Source organism: Anguilla rostrata, chromosome 7 (genome assembly GCF_018555375.3).
Source record: "Anguilla rostrata isolate EN2019 chromosome 7, ASM1855537v3, whole genome shotgun sequence".
Classification (NCBI taxonomy): domain Eukaryota; kingdom Metazoa; phylum Chordata; class Actinopteri; order Anguilliformes; family Anguillidae; genus Anguilla; species Anguilla rostrata.
Window position 1 is genome coordinate 27,449,979 of NC_057939.1, and position 21,896 is coordinate 27,471,874.

At 49.8% G+C, this 21,896-nt stretch overlaps 1 protein-coding gene across 1 annotated transcript in view; it reads left to right on the plus strand.

Annotated features, from left to right (window-relative positions):
- ankrd50 (ankyrin repeat domain 50) overlaps positions 1-21,575 on the plus strand; it is a 42,273-nt gene extending 20,698 nt beyond the window's left edge. The window contains exons 4-5 of the mRNA XM_064343991.1: positions 13,921-17,486; positions 20,146-21,575. Of these exons, the coding sequence (XP_064200061.1) occupies positions 13,921-17,483 (3,563 nt within the window). The 3' untranslated portion in view covers positions 17,484-17,486; positions 20,146-21,575. The remainder of the gene's footprint in view (positions 1-13,920; positions 17,487-20,145) is intronic.
- Positions 21,576-21,896: the final 321 nt, after the last annotated feature.

Here is a 21,896-nt window from a genome sequence, read left to right on the forward strand (position 1 = left end):
GTGTGTAGCTTTCTAACTGCTGAACCACGAGGGCCATAGAGGAGCTCCGTACGGGACACGGGTTCGAGATTCGACCTTTGACCAGGAGGTTATTCAACGGTCACATTCTCAAACTGTGCTAGAAAACGAGAGGGGGGAAAAACTCAAGACAGTTTTATTTGTTTTTCCTGAATATAGGGAGGCTATTGTAAGCACTGTCACGGCTCATTAAAAGTGGATCTACAGTGCAAAAAAATGCAATGATTAAATAAAAGTTCCAAATGGAAAATGGTAAAGGAAAAATTGATGTGTTAATATTCAGTGGTCTGGGTGAAGTTGTGACTTTAGCGGAATAAACGCGCCCTTGTTGCCGCCTGTTTTGGTTTCTGCAGAGGGGGAACCACTTCGGGAGGTTTCCATGCCCCCGTGCACAGCTTCTGCAGGGGAGGAAAGCGGACTCCTCTGTGTTTCCACTAGCCGCTCCGTTGTAGCTGGGTAAATAATCTGCTGGCTGCTTGCGGGGATGGTTCAGTGGGTTTGGAAAGGCTGGGAGAGAACTAGTTTATGAGGTAAAAGCAGTTTGTGTTGGCTGCAGTTCGCCTCTCCGCTACCTCTAACCCCGCTGTGTACATAGAACACAACACCGTTCACCTTTCGACAGAGATTCACACCAGGACATAGATATGTGCTCACTTTTCTTCTAAAAACATGAATAAAAATTACGGAAACCTGTGAAAAAGGCTGAAGGATTTGTAACACGCGGGGGGGGGGAAGGGGGTGCTTTGAAGGTCTCTACACAAGGCATGTGGTTCAAAGGTTGTTTCGTTTTTTTGGTTGTTGTTTTTTTTCCCCCCCGCCTTTGTGGATTTTCTTTGTGGTCTTTCATGAGGGAAGAGCGAGGGAAAACGCTGAGGCAGCGATCCGAGTTTTCAACAGCCTGGAAGCGGTGCCAATTTGACCGGGCCTCTGGCAGAGTTAGAAGTGGCGAGGAGTGGAGGCGCACTGTGGCGCTAAGGCAAGCAGAGGTTTGCGAACGCGACAAGTCAAACGAAAAGGACTTCTCTCTCTCTCTCTCTCTCTAACATGACGCGGGTTTACTGTGGAACTCTCTGGACATTGGGCTACGCCCCGTTGGCTGCTGCTCTGCTTCCAAAATGTGTTCTCCAGCTGGAGGAAGTGTGTGTGTCCCCCTCCCCCTTAATGGACTGTGCAAAACCACATCTGTTTACCACCAGCTAATTTACATCCTGGAGCTTAGTAGTTAATGTTTATGAAAAAAAAAACTATTAAAAAAAAAAAAAGTCAGTCATGTATCCTTTTGTAAGTGACTTTGGCAGAAATGTGTATCTGAGCTGTTTGCTGAAAATATCTTGTTAGAAACTTCTATAAATGTCTTTGTGCAGAAAAAGAATGCAGCTGCAATTAGGTAAAACCTAATGACTGACCGAACCTGGAGGAATAGCCTATGCTAATTACACCATTACGAATGCACACCATTGCTTTTACGGCGGCTGCACTTTGTCGTGCAGCAGTAGGTGCGAGCGCTATATTTGCCATTGTGACCTCTTTCACAGACCGAAAAAAGAAAACGCACGGTCGCATGTGAAGTGACGGCTGTTGGCGGTAGCACGGCGTAGGAATCGTTAGCGGCCGTTATTTATTTGCTTAAGCAGAAGCCCGTATCCAGGCCGACTCGCTCGCCTTTACGCACTTAAGAATTTTAGCAGCGGGAGAGTTTTACTGGAGCTGCTCAGGTAGCTTTCTGTCTGCTCAAACATGCATCCCTACCCTGGATTTCAACCTGAGACCCCTCAGTTAATAACCTACTTCCATAACCATTATACGACACTGCTGACCTGTTATCCGAGTCCTGTAATTATGTAACCATTAATATTCTCTTGCAGTATCAGGCTGCACTATAGTGCACTGGAGTATTTGTTGTGCACTGGAGTGTTGGTAAACATGATCATTTCTCTTGTGGCAATGCAAATGTTAATTTTTATTTGTCCTGTTTCTGCAAGCCACTGTTTTCTGGTCAAAACAATTGGGATTATTTTTCTGTAAATATCTTGCCCAGCGGTTGCTATATGTGAGAAATGGAGATTGCAGGGCTGAAATAGAGGTAAACAGTCACAGCTAATTAGCATAGCTGAACTGAGTCTGGCTACGCCTCTTCTCCAGTAGTGCAGAACCCTGATGGCTGTGAGTAGAAACTGTAATTAAGGCAGAAATATTAAAATTTTTCTGCCAGGATGGGTGTGGCTGGGCTGGGTTGGAAGGATAAAGGCAGCAGCAGGTTACTGCAAATTTGTTGCATTATTTCTCCTTCCTATTACTTTCTTCCTTTAAATAAATACCACCCCCCTCCCCCCATGTTTACGAACACATGAGCGTTAAGACCCTACTGCTGTTCCACACTGGGCACTGAGACCCCTCTGCTGGTCCACTGTGAGCACTGAGACCCCTCTGCTGTTCCACTGTGAGCACTGAGACCCCTCTTCTGTTCCACTGTGAGCACTGAGACCCATCTTCTGTTCCACTGTGAGCACTGAGACCCCTCTTCTGTTCCACTGTGAGCACTGAGACCCCTCTTCTGTTCTACTGTGAGTACTGAGACCCCTCTGCTCTTCCACTGTAAGCACTGAGACCCCTCTGCTATTCCACTGTTAGCACTGAGACCCCTCTGCTGTTCCACTGTGAGCACTGAGACCCCTCTTCTGTTCCACTGTGAGCACTGAGACCCATCTTCTGTTCCACTGTGAGCACTGAGACCCCTCTTCTGTTCCACTGTGAGCACTGAGACCCCTCTTCTGTTCTACTGTGAGCACTGAGACCCCTCTGCTCTTCCACTGTAAGCACTGAGACCCCTCTGCTATTCCACTGTTAGCACTGAAACCCCTCTGCTGTTCCACTGTGAGCACTGAGACCCCTCTGCTGTTCCACTGTGAGCACTGAGACCCCTCTGCTGTTCCACTGTGAGCACTGAGACCCCTCTGCTGTTCCACTGTGAGCACTGAGACCCTTCTGCTGTTCTACTGTGAGCACTGAGACCCCTCTTCTGTTCCACTGTGAGCACTGAGACCCCTCTTCTGTTCCACTGTAAGCACTGAGACCCCTCTGCTATTCCACTGTTAGTACTGAAACCCCTCTGCTGTTCCACTGTGAGCACTGAGACCCCTCTGCTGTTCCACTGTGAGCACTGAGACCCCTCTGCTGCTCTACTGTGAGCACTGAGACCCCTCTTCTGTTCCACTGTGAGCACTGAGACCCCTCTTCTGTTCCACTGTGAGCACTGAGACCCCTCTGCTGTTCCACTGTGAGCACTGAGACCCCTCTGCTGTTCCACTGTGAGCACTGAGACCCCTCTTCTGTTCCACTGTGTGCACTGAGACCCCTCTTCTGTTCCACTGTGAGCACTGAGACCCCTCTGCTGTTCCAAACTGGGCACTGAGACCCCTCTGCTCTTTTGCAACGAGCACTGAAACCCCTCTGCCTCTCTGGCATGCCTTACACACCCTCTGCCTCTTATTTATGCTGTGTCCATCACCCAGAAGATACTCTAAAAATTCAGAAACAACTTTGGAGTTCCAGGGGTGTTTGTGTGTGCTGGGTCACCCCGTAGCAGCCCCCATCAGGCGCGGTAGCGGGCAGCCCCATGAATGGGTCCTTTCAGAGAGCCACGGCAGGTGACAGCGCAGATTTAGCACAGCTGATCGCTAACAGACACAGAGGGCTCATTTCAGTGGCGCGCTAGTGGCTCCCAAACGGGGGGGAGGGCACCTCCCAGCCAGCCCCCTGGCCCCTCCCGGCCCCCTGGCCCCCTGGCCCCCAGCCTTTGGCAAAAGGTCAGAGCATTCCTGACATATTCATCTTGACCACTGTTTCTTTTTTCCTTTCTCCCCACTCCCCATTTCCCTTAGTTTTTTTTTTTTGCTGTGGGACAGATTTCACCAGCAACTGTAACACCCTGGCTTGCTGTCAGTATAAACACAGGCCAAACAGTAATGCAAACGTTTATTTCCTCCTGTGCGAAAGGGGGTGGGGGGGATTTTTCTGTCAGCCACCTGTGCCGTCATGAGACGGCCGTCATTATGAAGAGGCCCAGCAGTGACTTCACTTATGCAGATTCAGAGCTTGGATTGTTTTTATTTTTATTTTTATTTTGGGGGGGGGGCGAGGCGGAGGCGGAGGCGGGGGCAGGCATTTTTCCAATAGCGGCCTGGCAGGCTGCTCGGTTTTTTTGTGTGGAGTTAATTCTGGGGTCGTGGGTATAGGAGAGCCTGCCGCTGAGAGAAGGTCACCCTGGGGGATGGAGTTTACTTTCACGTTTCCTGTTTCCTGTGAGAGAAGCCAGGCCTGAGACTAGCACTGCACATTCCGACATTTTCTTCTGCTTGTGTCACATTTCCTGTGTTCTCTACTAAGTTCTTTAAAAATTTTTACTGTTCATAAGTTCGCAGTCAATTTAAATATGACAAATAAAAACAAATTCCAGCCCCCTCCCCCGTTTTTTTTTTTTTTTTGCACAACCACACCCCGAAATTCAATGGTGTCTGTGTCACACTACATTACAATTACAGTCACTTAGCAGACATTCTTATGCAGCGCTGCGTACAGTAGTGGATAACATACGTGTTAGTCTCAGAATACAAAAATGTATGAACACTTAGGTGTAGGTTTCATTTCAGCTTTGGGGGAGACACACTAATGGATTGCCTAGTCTCCTGCAGTCACATGTCAGGTTTCACAAGCATACTACAGCTAGTCTCGGGACCAATTCGTATGAAAATATTGGGGGTGACACACCTCCCTGTCTCCCCTCTCGAACATATGGGTATGTATGAACATAATGCTGTGCTGAGGGGGAATATCTTGATATCGGTGTATCCTGCCTCATCCCTGGGGCACATTTGTTCTGTCAAACTCACCCCCCCAGCCCGGCCTGCTCGCTGCCCAGTTCGGTCTCTGTCCCCATGGCAACCGGGTCCGAGGACCCGTGTTCTTAATCTGGCATGCCAAAGTTGACTCGTGCCAGTCAACTCGTGTCCGAGCATGATCGTTACGGTTACAGATGACTGGCTTGTTTTTTTGTCTCTGTCCTAAACACCTGGAGTCCAGAGACAGACCTGTAAACAGGACTGAAGATCGGCCCTGAGCGAAGAAACTCACTTTATCTGAAAAACAAGGCAACGTTATAACGCTATCAAGCTTTCACACTATTCCCCCACACAACAAAGGTGTGATTTAGACCTTAATATGTGTAGCTATGCATTTTCCTTAAATGGTGGCAGGGGAAGAAGGGATGAAGGAGATATTTGAAATGACGAGTGAAGAAACTCACTTTATATAAGAAATATGCCAACAGTGTGTGCTTTAATGGTGTCAAGCTTTCACGCATTTTACCCCTTTGGTCTCTTACAACCGAGGAGTGATTTAGCTCCCAGTATATGTCACTATTTATTTTCCTTAAATTAAGGGAGGGGAAGGAGGGAGGGCAGAGGGGATATTTGTAAAGAAATGAAGCCTGTCACATCTAGTGCTAATTAAAGTGCGTTATATGCAGCGTAGTGTGATTGATGGGAAGAATAAACAGCAGCCGAACCCTTACCTTAGCCTCGGAGCTCGTTTGAGTAATGTCAGAGGGGAGAGAAGGAAAGCGTTTTAACGAGGGGGTGGTGTCAGTGCTGCTCGGAATAACCCACCGCATGCCACAAATAACTTTGCAAGTACCTAACACTGGACCGGAGCTCTGAACACAGAGGGCCAAGGATATATCCTGATTCCACAGAGCTCTGGGAATGCCGTAAATAATGACGGGAGTATGAGGTTTCCCACAAAAGCAAAAATAGGCAGAACTACAATATTCTGTCTGTGATGCACTGATTACACCAATCATCGCGTTTCGCTCGGGAGAGTAAGTCGGCGGTTGGCAACTTGCTGTAGCTCCTCCTCTAACAGGGTTCTTGAAACCTCAATCTCCCATCACTGGTCCGAGGAGGAGAGAACGTTTTAGACCAGTGCCAAATACTAGGGCCCTGCAGAGACAATTATAGGAGAAATTGGTATCGCTGTGGTTGGGGCTGTTAAAATCTCAGATAAACACCATTCTGCAGGTCGGTAGCAGCTGCAGTACATGTTCACTGAGCTTCCTTATTGGCTAATAAAGAGCTGTTGTCGTGACTAGAGCAGGGGCGTGTGTGTGGGTGGGTTGGAAGGGACGTTTACAGCGGTGTTCTAGAACCCCCTTGCGAAAAAAAAAATTCCCTCTCCCTGGCTTTGTTCCCAGGAGCAGATGGGAAAATTCTTTACAAATTGTGTCCAGAGGGGGGGTCGACAGGAGGTCAGAAATACAAAATTTTGCCAAAAATAAATATGTAGAACCTGAGCAAGGGCAGATTCTTTGGAGACTCTTTGGTGAGAGTGCAGTTATTGTACAGAGTTGTGGATTTGCAGGTTTATATTGAAGGTTGTGTAGGTTAGTATTACAGGTGTTGATTACAGGTAATGTGGGATTTTTTTGACAGGTTGTAAGGTAGGGTTTGCAGAAGGTTATGGGGAATTTTTGATAGGGTTGGTGTAGGTTATGGGTAGTTTTGACACGGTTGTTACAGGTAATGTGGGATTTTTTGACAGGAGTGGTGGAGGTTATGGGGAATTTTTGATAGGGTTGGTGTAGGTTATGGGTAGTTTTGACACGGTTGTTACAGGTAATGTGGGATTTTTTGACAGGAGTGGTGGAGGTTATGAGGTATGTTTGACAGGGTTGGTTGAGGTTATGAGGCATTTTTGACAGGGCTGGTGCAGGTTATGGGGTAGTTTTTGTGAGGGACGATGCAGCTTATGGGTCCTTTTGACAGGGTTTGTGCGGGTTAGAGGTATTTTTGATAGGGTTGGTGCAGGTTATGGGTATTTCTGACAGGGTTGGTGCTGGTTATGGGTATTTGGACAGGGTTGGTGCAGGTTATGGGTATTTGGACAGGGTTGGTGCTGGTTATGGGTATTTGGACAGGGTTGGTGCTGGTTATGGGTATTTGGACAGGATTTGGTGCAGGTTATGGGTATTTGGACAGGGTTGGTGCTGGTTATGGGTATTTGGACAGGGTTGGTGCTGGTTATGGGTATTTTGACAGGGTTGGTGCTGGTTATGGGTATTTTGACAGGGTTGGTGCTGGTTATTGGTATTTTGACAGGATTGGTGCTGGTTATGGGTATTTGGACAGGATTGGTGCAGGTTATGGGTATTTTGACAGGATTGGTGCTGGTTATGGGTATTTGGACAGGATTGGTGCAGGTTATGAGGTATGTTTGACAGGGTTGGTGCAGGTTGTGGGTATTTTGACAGGGTTGGTGCAGGTTATGGGTATTTTTCACTGGGCTGGGGCAGGTTATGGGTATTTTTGACAGGTGTAGCTGTGCATTAGGGAGAAGCTGTGCCACCACCATGATACCCTGCAGTCAGTCACACGGGCTCCTCTGCAGCTCAGGTGTGCTCTGCGGTGATTGAACCTGGCCGGATACCTTACACACAGGTGCAAGTGGGCGGGGGCTTCTCCGAACGAGTGGCCTCTTTCTTCCCAGGCCGACGAACAGTGCCGTTTCGCACGCGTCCTTCCTGATGGATGTGACTTTGCTGGGTGTGATATTTCATACCCGGGGTGAAACACACTGGAGAATGTGGGGGATATTAGACGGTAGACTGAACTTAATATGGTGCATTGTCTGAAATGTATTAAAAGGATTTTTTTTTTTTTTAAACCAGAACAAGCTCAAGGTTTCATAGTCCTACTCCCACTGAGTACTGATGGTGTGGGGGGGGTGGGGGGGAAAGAGAAGAAAGGGAGATGGATAGATAAAGGGGGGAAGGAGAGAGTTACTATTGCTGTTATCTTAATTGTCATTACAATGCAACCGTTATAACAAATATAGACGCGTTTACAAAATGTGTTGCAAAATAGTTCATGCAAATAAAACATTTAAATTGAACTGAATGAGGCAGAGATAGAGGTATGATATAGATATAGAAAAATAAAGATATGGCAAGTGAAAGATCAGAGAGAGAGAGAGATGGAAAGAGAGAGCGAGGGTATTCACGCGTGTTTATCACCACATTGCGCCGAGAGCTTCCTCTGCAGTAGCAGGTATCTGGCTGTGGCGCTGAGGCAGTGTTTGCGCCGAATATAAACATGTCAGCTGATATCGCTCAGGCAGGCCGGAGGTTCCTTCCGCTCCCCGCCGCAGCTGGTATTTAAGAGAGGGGCGAGTCCAGGCATGGCCGCCTGCCTTTACCTCCCGGCCGTCACGCCGTCAGTTCAAAGCGCTCGCAATCGCTTGTCTCCGCGCGAGGAGTCGGGTACATTGCGCCGCGCGTAAATCAAGAACAGTGCCGTGACCACACCTCTCACTACTAGACACCTTTACCATAAGACTGGTAACTCAGTCACACCATTAAGCAAATTAAATAATGTTTCTCACCCAAACTATTAGAAAGTGGACAAATAAGTGGAGGGGCAATGGAGTTGGCAAATGAAATGCTTTGTAATTAAAATAGCGAGCCAATAGGGGCGGGCAGTGGTCAGTGTAAATCCCGCCTCTGAACATAAAAAAGACACACTGATTAGTTTAGAACTATTTTTTCCCCCTTCATGTTCACAAATGGTTCTAGCCAACCAAATTGAACACCAAGGTGATGTTGACTGGGACTGGGTCTTAAAATCGCACACCAAGCTTTTCTGTTGCAATTTCGGTTCCCTTTTTAAATGAAAGATCCAGCAGATTCACTCGACAGGACATTTACATTTACATTACATTCATTTGGCAGACGCTTTTATCCAAAGCGACGTACAAAAGTGCATTTTCATGATCGTAGACAACTGCTGAACACGGGTTCAGTAAGGTACAATTACTTATTTTGTACAGCTATTTCTAGCCGAGAACAATGAACACTATCCTGGTCTAACATCTGCAAAGCCAACTAGGCAGAAGAATAAGCTACAGTATTAGGACAAATACAAATTACCAAGAAGTGCAGGGATGGGGCAACATGTAACAAGTGACAGGAAAAAGGGTATATTTTTTTTTTTTTTTTTTTCAGGACATATCTCGCGTATCTTGTAATCCCTAAAAAGGGTCGGTTTGCGCAAAGGAGCTGAAAAGCCGCAGGGTTAACCTGGTTAAAAGCAGGTTATTCTGCTTCTTTCCCTACCACAGTGGGTGAGTGGGGGGGGGCAGGGGTCGGTCAGTAAAATACGGCAGGGCACCCCCCCCAGTGCCATTAGAGCCCTGTGCATATTAGCTTAGGTGCCTCCATTTTGAGACCGGTAAAATGTGGGCCCGTGCTGTGACAGAATAGAATTTTCGTCTCTTTTTTTCTTAATTTTGTTTTGCGCTCTGGAAAAGCAGATCTGAGCTTTCGAGTTGAAGTGAGCAGGGACTACTGCAGCTGTGGTCGCAATTCTACTCACGTTGCCTTCCCGTTCCGCTCACACTTCCCATGGCTTTTTCGCGTGCGGCGCGGCGCCATGCACCCGATGGTAGCTCTTTGTTTTTTGTTTTTTTTTTGTTTTTTTACTTTCTGAAAGGTTGTCCTTAAAGGGGCAGGGGACGTAAATGGAGTGAAGAGCCAGGGGGGGCAGGATTGCACTGTCTCATCGCGCCTGAGGCCGGACTCTTTGTTACTGAGATGAAGGCTCACTTCTGCTGTGATGAAGGTTCGAGAACGTTGGGGAAACCGCCCACTTGCGCTCGGTTCAGTTCGGTTTAAACTTCCGTTAGTCTTGGTGAGTCACTTAGCCTGGCTGCTCAAAGGCACAACATTCCCAACTTATGAACGACACATTGAACGACATTTAGACAATTGCAACAAATGGATTTAGTTCCAAAAGGCATGCCAGGGACACCCAGCAGGGGAGTTCACATTGCAGAATTTCCAGCCCACGAGTTTCTGGGACCCTATCACCTTTCTTCCTGCGAAAAAAATCTGCCGCTTTTGTTCAGCCAGCCAATGGGTTAGCACTTTCTTGGCAGCTGAATTCTGTATTTCCTGTGGTACATCTTCATGAATCCTTTATTGTTTTTGATGAAATTAACTGTCGTGATGTTGCACTTGGGTTCTTTCATTCGAAATCAGCAGCACACTTGGGCGCTTTGAAAAAATATGCCGGCCTCACCAGTCCATTCATTCTCGATGGCTTGGTCTGATGCCGTATCTGGTTGAAATGCGCAGGAGTGCAGTGGCTTTCTTGCGACTTTCAGGTTCCTTGCCGAAAGGTCCAGCCCACCTCACATTTGCTCCTCCCTCTGATGTGGCCTTGAAATTCCCAGCTCACGTCCCATTGGCTCTTCCTGGTTCAGCCTTGAAATGCCCAACCCTCTTCCCATTGGCTGCTCCCTCCGGTTGGACCCTCCCCTCTCCCACAGGCTGAGTGCAGCTGAGATGCTCTGTCTGCGGTATTAAGCGGCACCGGGAGCGTCGGGTCATTGACACTGCACATTCCTGCACTCTGCCGGGATTAGCTGGAAAAATGTGCTCCGAGGCGAAAGTGCTGACGCAGCCCTGCGCGGTGCCCCGGCTGCAGCGGCTCTCGGGCTGCGGGCCCATCAGCCGGCGAGAACCGCGCAGCCCCTGCAGCCGACAGACAACTGGGTCAAACCATTATCTGCAATATCCAGAAAGCGCAACAAAAAATATAAGAGAAGATACCCCGTTTTCAAAGGAATAACTAGGTTTTTTTTTTTTTTCCCTTTCTTGGTTATGCAGTTTTTCATCAAAAAAACTTTTCTCTTATAATCATATAAAAATACTTTATATTTAATCCTTCAGAGCATGAAGTATAATTTAGTTCTGATTGCTTAAAGTTTCACCAGTATCCAGAAATAGTCTTCTTACATGTGGCAGTTTTGGCTTCCCTGGAAAATTCCCAGGGATCCACAGAAGACTTTGGAATGCATGTTTCATCCAAGTCTGGTAGTGACAACCATTCATTTGTTGTTTTAATAGAATGTAGTTAGTAGCCTCGTTAAGGATTAAGAAGGGATTTTTGTTGTCAGGCGGCATTGTGGTCCCATCTGGAAATCTTCTGCCCTGATGTTGTTCATGACAGATGAAAAACACCTACCTGCGGCAGAATCATCCGAGATATGATCAGATTATCCTCCACACAAGGGAAGATTTAGGCTTGCAAAAAAACCCAAACTGACTGAAGAGAGCTCAAAGCCAAAGGCCCCCAAACAATAGAGATGATTTGAGTTGCACAGAGATAAACACTCATTTTAATCATCAACCATCTCACCAGCATGAGATAATTTGCCCAGAAATAAATGAGCAGCTCCCCGATGAATTGCCTTTTACCTGTTGCTGTTTTGTTTTTGGAAGATGGATTAGATTTGTCCAAAGTCCTCCTGACACATTCACTCTTCCATTCTGAAATATTAACACCATAAGTTCTCTTCTTTGTAATGTTTCTTAAGTGTTGGTCTTAAATTGTACCACCAAACAAGGGGACACAGAGGGATGGGGGGGAGGCGGCAGCGGGAGTTGTTTATACACTAATTTGTGCCATGGTTGGAGCCAGCACCTGGGTGTTCTGGAAACTACCGCTCTCTAGAAACAAAAAACCACGCGACACAGCTGGGGTTCGCCGCTCAGTAAATAGTTTGAGAGATCTCCCGCTTCCTCTCTTGGTGTCGTTGGCATTGTCCGTCTTTGTGGGCACTGTTGTTTTTAATCAGTAGGAGAAGGAAAGAGCCGCAGGGGGACAGCTCACTTCCTGCCCAGGCCCTGGTTGGGGTTTGAGGAATTACGTGGACAGCGTCTCCACAGGAGGGTGTGGGCGTTTTGTAAATGTGTGCGATGCGTGCGCTGGCCCTGTCCCGGGATCCTGAGGCGCAGGAACAGTTTCCTGTGGAGAATGTGGACAGCAGGCATGGGGGGAAGGGGACGGGTAATTCCCAACATCTGGAGCCTAATTGCCTCGGACAGCGCCGGAGGACCCCGTGGTTAATTTGGAGAGCAGAAGTCCGTGTATACACACACACACAAGCTTTCTCATGCACGTACATACTCACACATATCCTCTTACGTTTGCGCGCACTCGAAGTGCTTTTTACTGTGACGAGGGGAAAAGTGACCTCGGACACCACCTGGGTGTAGCACCCACCTGGGCCATTTTGCACCAGAACGCTCACCACACATCAGCTGGAAATGGTGGAGGTGGAGAGCAAGAGAGCAAGTTTGTTTTTTGTTTTTTTACAATTAAACCGATTAAGTGGCAGGTTGTCAAAGCCAGGTTGGGAATTTGGACAGGACACCGGGAAACCCCCTACTCTTTGCAATGAGTGTCATGGGATGAACTACATTTGCTTAGCTTCAGCCACTCAGCCAGAGCAGGATACACGGTGGTATGACTGGTGGTGGTATGGTAGTATGTCATGTTCTTTGATGAACCTGATCCTGGTCAGTCTTGGGGGAGCGGGGAGGGGGGCTATGCGAGGTTATAGGAGTATCCCCCTCCTGAAACCGCTGGCTGTGCCGTAAAACCATCTTTCTTTGCTCCTGTAAAACCCTAATGTGTCTGCCAATCTGTCTGTCTGCCTGTCTGCCATAAACATTATTTTCCCCTGTACTGTTGGGCCGTAAGAATCTAGCACATGCTAGCCGCTAATATAAAATCTTAACACGCACCCTTACTGTGGCCTGAAAAAGTATTTAATTACCGGTAATGAACTATAGTGTGAACACCTTTTAAGATTGTTTTTAAACATGAGGTGTTCTGGTGGGTTCGTATTGCATCAAGGGCATTTGTTGGGTCTGCCTCATTTTTATACGGGTTACAGCGGTAAGGATAACACTTCCTACTTAGATTATCAAGATGAAAGGATCGCAGCATCGACCGTCATCTCTTAAGACCATCAATTATTCCTCCCCCCCCCCATGCCCCCAATGTTTAAGAGAAACATCAATGCGGCCGCTATTGGGGTCACTGGGGACGGCGTCTCAGGCAGCTTAAATCCCTTCAAAGCACCCTGCCTCTGCAAAGGGCTGAACCAGGCCGGCCTCCCGCTCGGGAAAATTAAGGCTTGACCCGATGATGTACTCCAGGGACTTGACTCTTAAAGCCCTTCCCCCTGATAAAAGCGTGAATAATTTTGAAAATGATAGTAGGAGGTGGGGGTAAGGAGAGGTAGCTGCAGAAGGAATATCACTGCTCTCAGCCCTGCTATTGAAACAGGCAGAGAGAATGGGCTGTGTGATCATGGCAAACTTGCAGAGATATCCTTACATGCCCCCCCCCCCCCAAATACCTCTTCATCAGAGGCAAGTTATTCCCCAAATTCACTGCACAAATATATAAATTAAAAACCCTTCTGGGTGAAGAGGTTGCAGTAATAGAGCTGGAGTCTTAGTACGTTTCTGCCTGCCTCTGAGAGGACAGGGCAAGGGCTAACAGTGTCTGCTGTTTGTAATGAGCTCATTGTTAATATTACAAAGTTTCTTAAATTGCTAATGTTCTTTTATTTCATATGATTATTATGTATATGGGAGGGGGTGGAAGGGTTGCTGTCTGTTTTTCCCCCACTTTCTTGATTAGGGACTTGTTCATTTCATTTGTGTGCCTTGATGTTTTTGTAACACAAGCTCACTTCTCATGCAAATTAAATGTATTTGAGTATGTAGAGAAAGATAGAAAGATTCAATACTGGAAGAGATATGCAGAGGGAGGGAGGGCAGAAGAGGGATAGGAAGATAGCCTAAATAGAGACTGAGAGATGGAGTGAGAGATAGACAAAGCTGGAGGGGGGGAGACAGGAGGGAGGGAGAGATGGAGGGGCAGATAGATGTAAAGAGGGAGAGAGAAGTGTTGGGCGGATCACATTGCAGCAGTGTTAATGAAATGAAACCGCACTTTTTTAATCATTTTTTCCCCCTTGTCCTTCCTCTCACAGGATTTCGCAAGATCAGCCTGGATGACCTGCGGAAAGCCTACATCGTCAAGGACGTCCAGCAGTACATCCTGCATCGCCTGGACCAGGAGGAGGCGCTACGGCAACACCTCACCAAGGAGACGGCCGAGATGCTGAACCAGCTGCACATCAAGAGCAGCGGCTGTTTCCTGTACCTGGAGCGCGTGCTGGACGGTGTGGTGGACAGCTTCATCATGCTGCGCGAAATCCGCGACATCCCCGGCACGCTCAATGGCCTCTACCTCTGGCTCTGCCAGCGCCTCTTTGTCCGCAAGCAGTTCACCAAGGTGCAGCCCATCCTCAACGCCATCTTAGCCGCCCGCCGACCCCTGACCGTCAAAGAGCTGTACCACGCCGTGTGGACCAAGAACATGGCGCTCACCATGGAGGAGTTCCAGAAGAAGATGGACATCCTGTCCAAGCTGCTGGTGGAGGGTCTCGGTGGCACGCGGATCCTGTTCCACTACAGCTTCGCGGAATGGCTGCTGGACGTGAAGCACTGCACGCAGAAGTACCTGTGCAACGCCGCCGAGGGCCACCGCATGATGGCCATGAGCTACACCTGCAGGGCCAAGGAGCTGCAGCCGCGCGAGGTGCAGGAGTTCGCCTTCCACCTCATCAACTCCAACCTGCAGATCGAGCCCTCCAATCTGGCGCTCTGGATGGTGTGGAACGGCACCCCGGCCCAGGACTCCCTCAGCACCTCCATCCCCAAGGAGCAGGAGGTGCTGCAGCTGCTGGTGAAGGCCGGGGCGCACGTGAGCGGCAGCGAGGGGGAGCGGGCCTCCTGCGCCGTCCAGCAGGCCCTGGAGCGGGAGGACTCCATCCGCACCCTGCTGGATAACGGCGCCTCCGTCAACCAGAGCGACTCGGGAGGGCGCACCCTGCTGGCCAACGCTGCGTACAGCGGCAACCTGGACGTGGTCAACCTGCTGGTGTCGCGCTGCGCCGACCTGGAGCTGGAGGACAGCCACGGGCAGACGGCGCTGACGCTAGCGGCCAGGCAGGGCCACACCAAGGTGGTGAACTGCCTGATCGGGCGAGGGGCGGACATCGACCACACCGACCACGACGGCTGGACGGCTCTCCGCTCGGCGGCCTGGGGCGGCCACTCGGAGGTGGTTTCGGCGCTGCTCTACGCCGGCGCCAAGGTGGACTGCGCCGACGCGGACAGTCGGACCGCGCTCAGGGCGGCGGCCTGGGGGGGCCACGAGGACATCGTGCTCAACCTGCTCCAGCACGGCGCCGAGGTCAACAAGGCCGACAACGAGGGGAGGACGGCGCTCATCGCGGCCGCCTACATGGGCCACCGCGAGATCGTGGAGCACCTGCTGGACCACGGCGCCGAGGTCAACCACGAGGACGTGGACGGCCGCACCGCGCTCTCCGTGGCGGCGCTCTGCGTCCCCGCCAGCAAGGGCCACGCCTCGGTGGTCAGCCTCCTGATCGACCGGGGCGCCGAGGTGGACCACTGTGACAAGGACTGCATGACCCCGCTCCTGGTGGCCGCGTACGAGGGCCACGTGGATGTGGTCGACCTGCTTTTGGAGGGCGGGGCCGACGTGGACCACACGGACAACAACGGGCGCACCCCCCTCCTGGCGGCCGCCTCCATGGGCCACGCCTCGACCGTCAACGCCCTGCTGTTCTGGGGCGCGGCGGTGGACAGCATCGACGGGGAGGGCAGGACGGTGCTGAGTATCGCCTCTGCCCAGGGAAACGTGGAGGTGGTGCGCACCCTGCTGGACAGGGGGCTGGATGAGAACCACCGGGACGACGCCGGCTGGACCCCCTTGCACATGGCCGCCTTCGAGGGGCACCGGCTGGTGTGCGACGCGCTCATCGAGCAGGGCGCCCGCTGCACCGAGGTCGACAACGACGGCCGCATCCCACTCATCCTCGCCGCCCAGGAGGGCCACTACGACTGCGCCCGGATCCTTCTGGAAAACAAGTCCAGCGTGGACCAGCGGGGGTACGACGGGAGGAACTCGTTGCGGGTCGCGGCGCTGGAGGGCCACCGGGACGTGGTGGAGCTTCTTCTCAGCCACGGCGCCGACCTGGACCACAAGGACGCCGACGGCAGGCCCACCCTCTACATCCTGGCGCTGGAGAACCAGCTGGCCATGGCCGAGTACTTCCTGGACAGCGGGGCGGACGCGGAGGCGCGGGATCCCGAGGGGAGGACGGCGCTCCACGTTTCGTGCTGGCAGGGGCACCTGGAGATGGTGCGGCTCCTGGTCGGCCGCCGCGCCGACGTCAACTCCTGCGACAACGAGAGGCGCTCCGCCCTGCAGTCGGCAGCCTGGCAGGGCCACGCCCACGTCGTTCAGCATCTGATCGACAGCGGCGCCCGGGTCGACCACACCTGCAACCAGGGCGCCACAGCGCTGGGCATCGCCGCCCAGGAGGGCCACCTGGACGTAGTGCGGATCCTTCTGGAACACGGCGCCGACCCCAACCACGCCGACCAGTTCGGCCGCACGGCTATGCGGGTGGCCGCCAAGGGGGGGCACGCCCACATCATCAAGCTCCTGGAGAAGTACGGGGCGTCCGTGGTCCTGAACGGGTGCAGCCCGTCCCCCGTCCACACCATGGACGAGCGGCAGCCCGTCGGTGCGGCGGGAAAGCTGCAGTCGCTCGCCGCCAAGTCCAACAGCTCCGGCAGCACCGGCGCCGCCAACAACGGGCCGGCCCACGCTTTCAGCTCGCCCTCTGAGTCGCCCGACTCCACGGTGGACCGCCACAAGTCCTCCCTCTCCAACACCTCCCTCAAGAGCTCAAAGAACTCCTCCCTGCGCACCACCTCCTCCACCGCCACGGCCCAGACCGTGCCCATGGACAGCTTCCACGGCCTCAGCTTCACCGAGCAGATCCAGCAGCACTCCCTCCCACGCAGCAGGAGCCGCCAGTCCGTCGTCTCCCCCACCTCCACCAGCCGCTCCCTCGGCCTGCAGCAGCCGCCCCCTCCTCCCGCCTCCCCGCCCTCTGCCGAATTTGAGTGGGGTCAGATAAAGCCCAGCCTGAGGTCCACCAAAACGGGCAAAACCGGACACGGGGTGTCCAATGGATCCTCCAGCAAGGGAGTAGGAGGAGGAGGAGGCTCCGGGGAGAGGAAGAAGCCCAAAAATGCAGGGTCGTCCTCACAGGGCCAGGTCCTGGAGTATGAGATGACCCAGTTCGACAAGAGGGTCGCGCTGGGCAAGCCGGTGCTGGGACAGGGCATTGGCGTCGGGGGGCTGAAGGACCCTCCCTGCAAGCTGGCGGGCCAGTCCTCAGCAGCCCACCAGCAGTTCCTCATTCAACAGCAAGTGTGCGCCGAGAAGAAAAGGAATGGCATCATGACCAACCCCAACTACCACCTGCAGGGTAACCAGGTGTTCCTGGGGAGAGTGTCTGTGCCCAGAACTGTGCAGGACAGGGGGCACCAGGACGTGCTTGAAGGCTACCCCATTGGCGAGACAGAACTGAGCCTCAAGCAGGCCCTCAAGCTGCAGATTGAAGGATCAGACCCCACCTTTAACTACAAGAAGGAGACGCCATTATAGCTGGTGAGTTCCTTCAGGCAATGTAATGTGATCCCATCCCTCCCGTCCCAACTCATAGCTCCTCCCCCTAGCCACTCCCATCCACCTCTTAACACCTCTCCCACACCCCTAGCTTCTTCCATAGTTCCTCCCCCCAAGCCGCTCCCTCCGCATCTCATAGTACTGCCCCCAAACAACCCCACCTCCCTTTTTGGTCTCATTGTTTTGGGGCGGAGGTTGGAGAGTGAACTTGCAGGGTGCTTTGAGCTGTTTGTAGAAAGCAGTGAGGGATTTTCTTTCGCTCAAAACTCTCGCGTGTCGTGTGGCAAAGCTAATCTACGGGTCAAAGCCCCCCAAACTCTGCCTGTGGTGGGAAAAACAGGCCCTGCATGACCTTTCCATTCAATCTGGAGGAAGTACAGTAAGCCATTTATAAATGCTACGTCTGCAATCACATCAGTCTCAGACTTAACCATTGGCTTTCCAACGCCCTGAGGTGAAAATCATGTTTCACTGTTATGCGTGATTGGAACAAAGCAGGCATCATGTTTCATTTATTATGGCCAGTGGGCGGTGTAGCGAGCGATGTGCCATGCCAGTGCACAGGCAGGCTTTTGTTAGTTCGGCATTGAATGTCTTAATGAAATGTTGTTAATGAAACGTGACACGACCCATGCACGTTTCCAAATTACAAAAGAAGCTTTTGTCAGGAGGGCGGGGAAGAAATTGGTAACAATTTAGGCACTTCAGTTATTATTCAACCCTAAACAAAGACACCTTGAGTGTTAATAAAGGAGTCGTTTTTGACAGTTTAAAACAGGACTTTGTTTTCTGAAGGAAGAAAACGGCAGCGATTGAGTCTGATGTGAACGTCACGTAGCTGCACGAAGCGGACGAGGTTAACCTGGCAATACACAAACGCACTAACGCTTGCCTGTCAGGCCGTCGTACCGTCTGTCAGGCACTTCTGTCATCAGGAACTCCGAAGCATTCATTACGCCATAAATCAGCTCCAGCTGAAGAATTTAAATTGTTAAAAACGCAAGGAGACCGATGACTTTATCGCCGGGTGTTGTCTTACGGTCATAAGTCATCCAGAGTTTAATGTTTGAGACTCCTTTCCCAAGGAAAATGGGGGGGGGGAGTCATTTAATGACTCAGAAAAACAATTAAACATTAAGCACAGTACCAGCTAAATGGCCTGTAATGTCATCCAACAAAGCAAACAGAAAATAGGTCAATACAGTAATGGAGCTGCACAGGATGCATTTGTTTATCCTAAATCGAGTAGTTTAACCATTATAGATTGTACATTTTGGTTTTCTGTTAAATATGGTTGCTGTAGACTACCTCTTCTATAGTTTCACCTTCCTATCTATTTCCGTCCTATTTTACTCTTTACAACCGAGACCAAAAGTAACGTGTATATTTTTATTGTTATAATTTCTATACTTAATTCAGCCTTCTTGGCAGTGGTAGTTTTTTGTTTTTTTATCCTGCTATAACGTGTGTTGTGAGCTGCGTTTCTTTCATGATCAGCTGCTCCTGTGATTTAATGCAGGCATTCTGACCTGAGGGTCCCTTTTGGGTACAAATCCTGCTGCATTCTTTCATTTGACAATAGCACTGTGGTCCAGGTGCAGGAACGCAGGCATAGGGGAGTGACACACACACCCTTGTCTCGTCCAGGGTGGGTTTTTGTTTTAGGACCTAGGCACTATTGTCACTCTCAATTAGGCCACTGTTGGCAAAAGCTGGAGGCTCTGACCACCTTGTTTCTTTAGGAAAGATTAATGCCATGGCAGTAAGAGCAGTTTACAGTGTGTTCGTTTGGCAGACTGCTTTCTCCAAAGCTACTTGAAAGGCCGTCATGACAACCAACACCCAAGTGCAAAATTAAGAGGCAGCGACAATCCTTAGAAGAGGGTAGACGAAACACTAGATATTTAGCACGTAGCTGAGTACAGACCCTGCCACTGCGGGCATGTGTTACATTGTACTCTTAAGTACTATAGACTTACCAGAGGGTCAACTCTCACATTCTTTCCATGCCCTGTTTTGCTTAACTGCAGGAGGCATTATTTAGTGACCAGTTTTGGAAGCTGTGTAGTAACTTATGACAAGGTGATGAACGTTTTACCTTTAATGGAAGAGAAACAGTACTTTCAATGTTAATAATATCGAGTGCAGGGGCCTCCTGGTGGCTTACGCAGCAAAGACGCTTGTTGCGAAAGCAACATATGAGCGACTGGGAGTCCCAGCGGCCCAGCCCATTGCCGGCTATGGCCAGAGGTGGCAACAGTTGGATGTGTGAACCGAGAATATGCTGACCACCTCCGATGATGTGGCCAGTATGTAATTGGTGGTGCACCTGGAAAAGAAGCGAGAATAGGCGTCACGTGAATCGGAGGAGTCGTGTGTCTGCCCTCTCCTCCTGAAGAGTCGGCAGGAAGGGTTGCAGCAGGAGTTCAGTTGGATTTCGGGTTGGGAATAATCGGGGATAAAATCAGAGGTAAAATATTGATTTTAAAAAAGAATGCGGTGTGCACCATCTGTGCATGTCTGTGATATTATAATAAAACCAGAGGGGGAGCAGCTATATTTTGTGTTGCCAGGAGTCCCTCGCCATCCCAAAACCCCACACCACAGACTGACCTTCCATATCTTTGTTTCCATTTTCCAGGTGTCCATCATCCAGACATTGGGAAGAAGAATGTGCCAAAGCAAGCTCCTTTTGTCCACGTCATTTAGCGACCCTGTTTCCACACACGTTCCCGCCTGGAACCTTTGGAACGTGCCCGATGCCTGGGGGAAAAATGTGGCCAGCGCACAGGAAGTCCCTCCCCACAGACTGATACTGCAGTGTGCCTACATCTGTGATGGCCTTTTCTCTCTGTCCTGCACGCTACCCTTTTATTTAATTATTCATATTTAATATGCAGAGTATGCACTTTTTTGGGGAATTAAAGTTTTGTTTTCATTTCCTCACATTTTTATTTTGTTTGTTTTCTAACAAACAACTTGTTATTTTATGTAAATGTTACAATGTTTAAGTTTTTTGTTTGCTTTGTTTTTAATGTGTATTAATTGTCCTGCCTGCTCTTGTTTGGGACAATCTATGAAGAGCAACGCCGCCACATCTTCATGTTAAATATCAAGATATTGTATGACATGGGGTACCTCTACCCGCATCGATGCTCTGCCTTCCTCCGACACCCCAAAACTCTGTGTTAAGCTGGAAACACAGATCGTTTCAGTGTTCTGAACATCTCGTGTGTGATATGTTAATTGCAATGCTAAGTTACAATGTGGGTATAATCAAAGCATATTTATTATGGAAAAAGCCACTTTTTTGTTTGTATTCTATGTTAAACCATGGTGCTCATAAGTTGACTGCAGTTCAGTTGGATTCCTCCCATGAGTGTGCTTGCATCATTTGTTTGTTTTGTGTATCTGAGTATGAGTATTACTGGAGTGTTTGAGAGAGAATGGGGCGTGTTAATTCAATGTTGAAAGGTGGCGTGCATTCATTTAGTCCCTTGTGGGACCTTCCTTTATCACATGTATGTGCTAAAGTTTTTTTTTTTTGTTGTTGTTGTTTAAATGGCAAAAAAAGAATAACATGGACTGCAGAGTTTGGTGCTAAATGCGAAGGTTCTCAGAGTCGAAAGCGCAATGCTTGTTTCCCCTCCTTCCACAGTACAGGACTTGTGCGCTGCAATTCAAGGAAGGAACTGCTTGCCCCCCTCTTCCCCAGTACTGTCGTCAGACTATGTGGACAGCACATTTTTGTGGCCTATGCCACAAGCTTCTCTCCCTCTTACTTCACCCCCATAAAAAAAGGTTTTAGAATAGCTGATTCTGCCTGACATTGTCTAAATCATTGCTTTAAATGTTTTACATGTTGAGGCAGCTCAGCGGGAAAACATTGGTTTTTCAAGAGCAGCGGTTCCATAGTCCACGGAAGTGGCTCCCCATTGAGGGGGTGAGGTGGGGGTGATTAGGAGGGGTATTCGTTGGAGAAACAGCGCATCTGTTCCTTGCTGGACTGGAGATGGGAATGTGAGCATTTGTGTCCCTTTTTTCCCCCCAAATTCATTGAATTTTTTTTTTTTTTTTTTTTTTTTTTTAAATAAATGTGCTGGCCTTTCATGTTAACACTGTTCCACTGTTGTCCAAAGAGAGAGAGAAGGTAGTCGAGTGGAACAGAGAGATAATGTATGCATAGCTACATTTAATTAAGGCCAAACGAGGCATTCTCTTTGAGAAAGGATGTGAACTGAAGGGATTTTTTAAATTTAGTTTTTTATTCTCTTATGTTTATTCCTCCTTTTTTATTTTATGCACTGGCAAGGAAGCAGAAGTGAAATGGAAAGTGCTAAGGGCTCTTTGAAGACCTGTTCTGGACAGTATTCACCCATCTTAAGACATTTT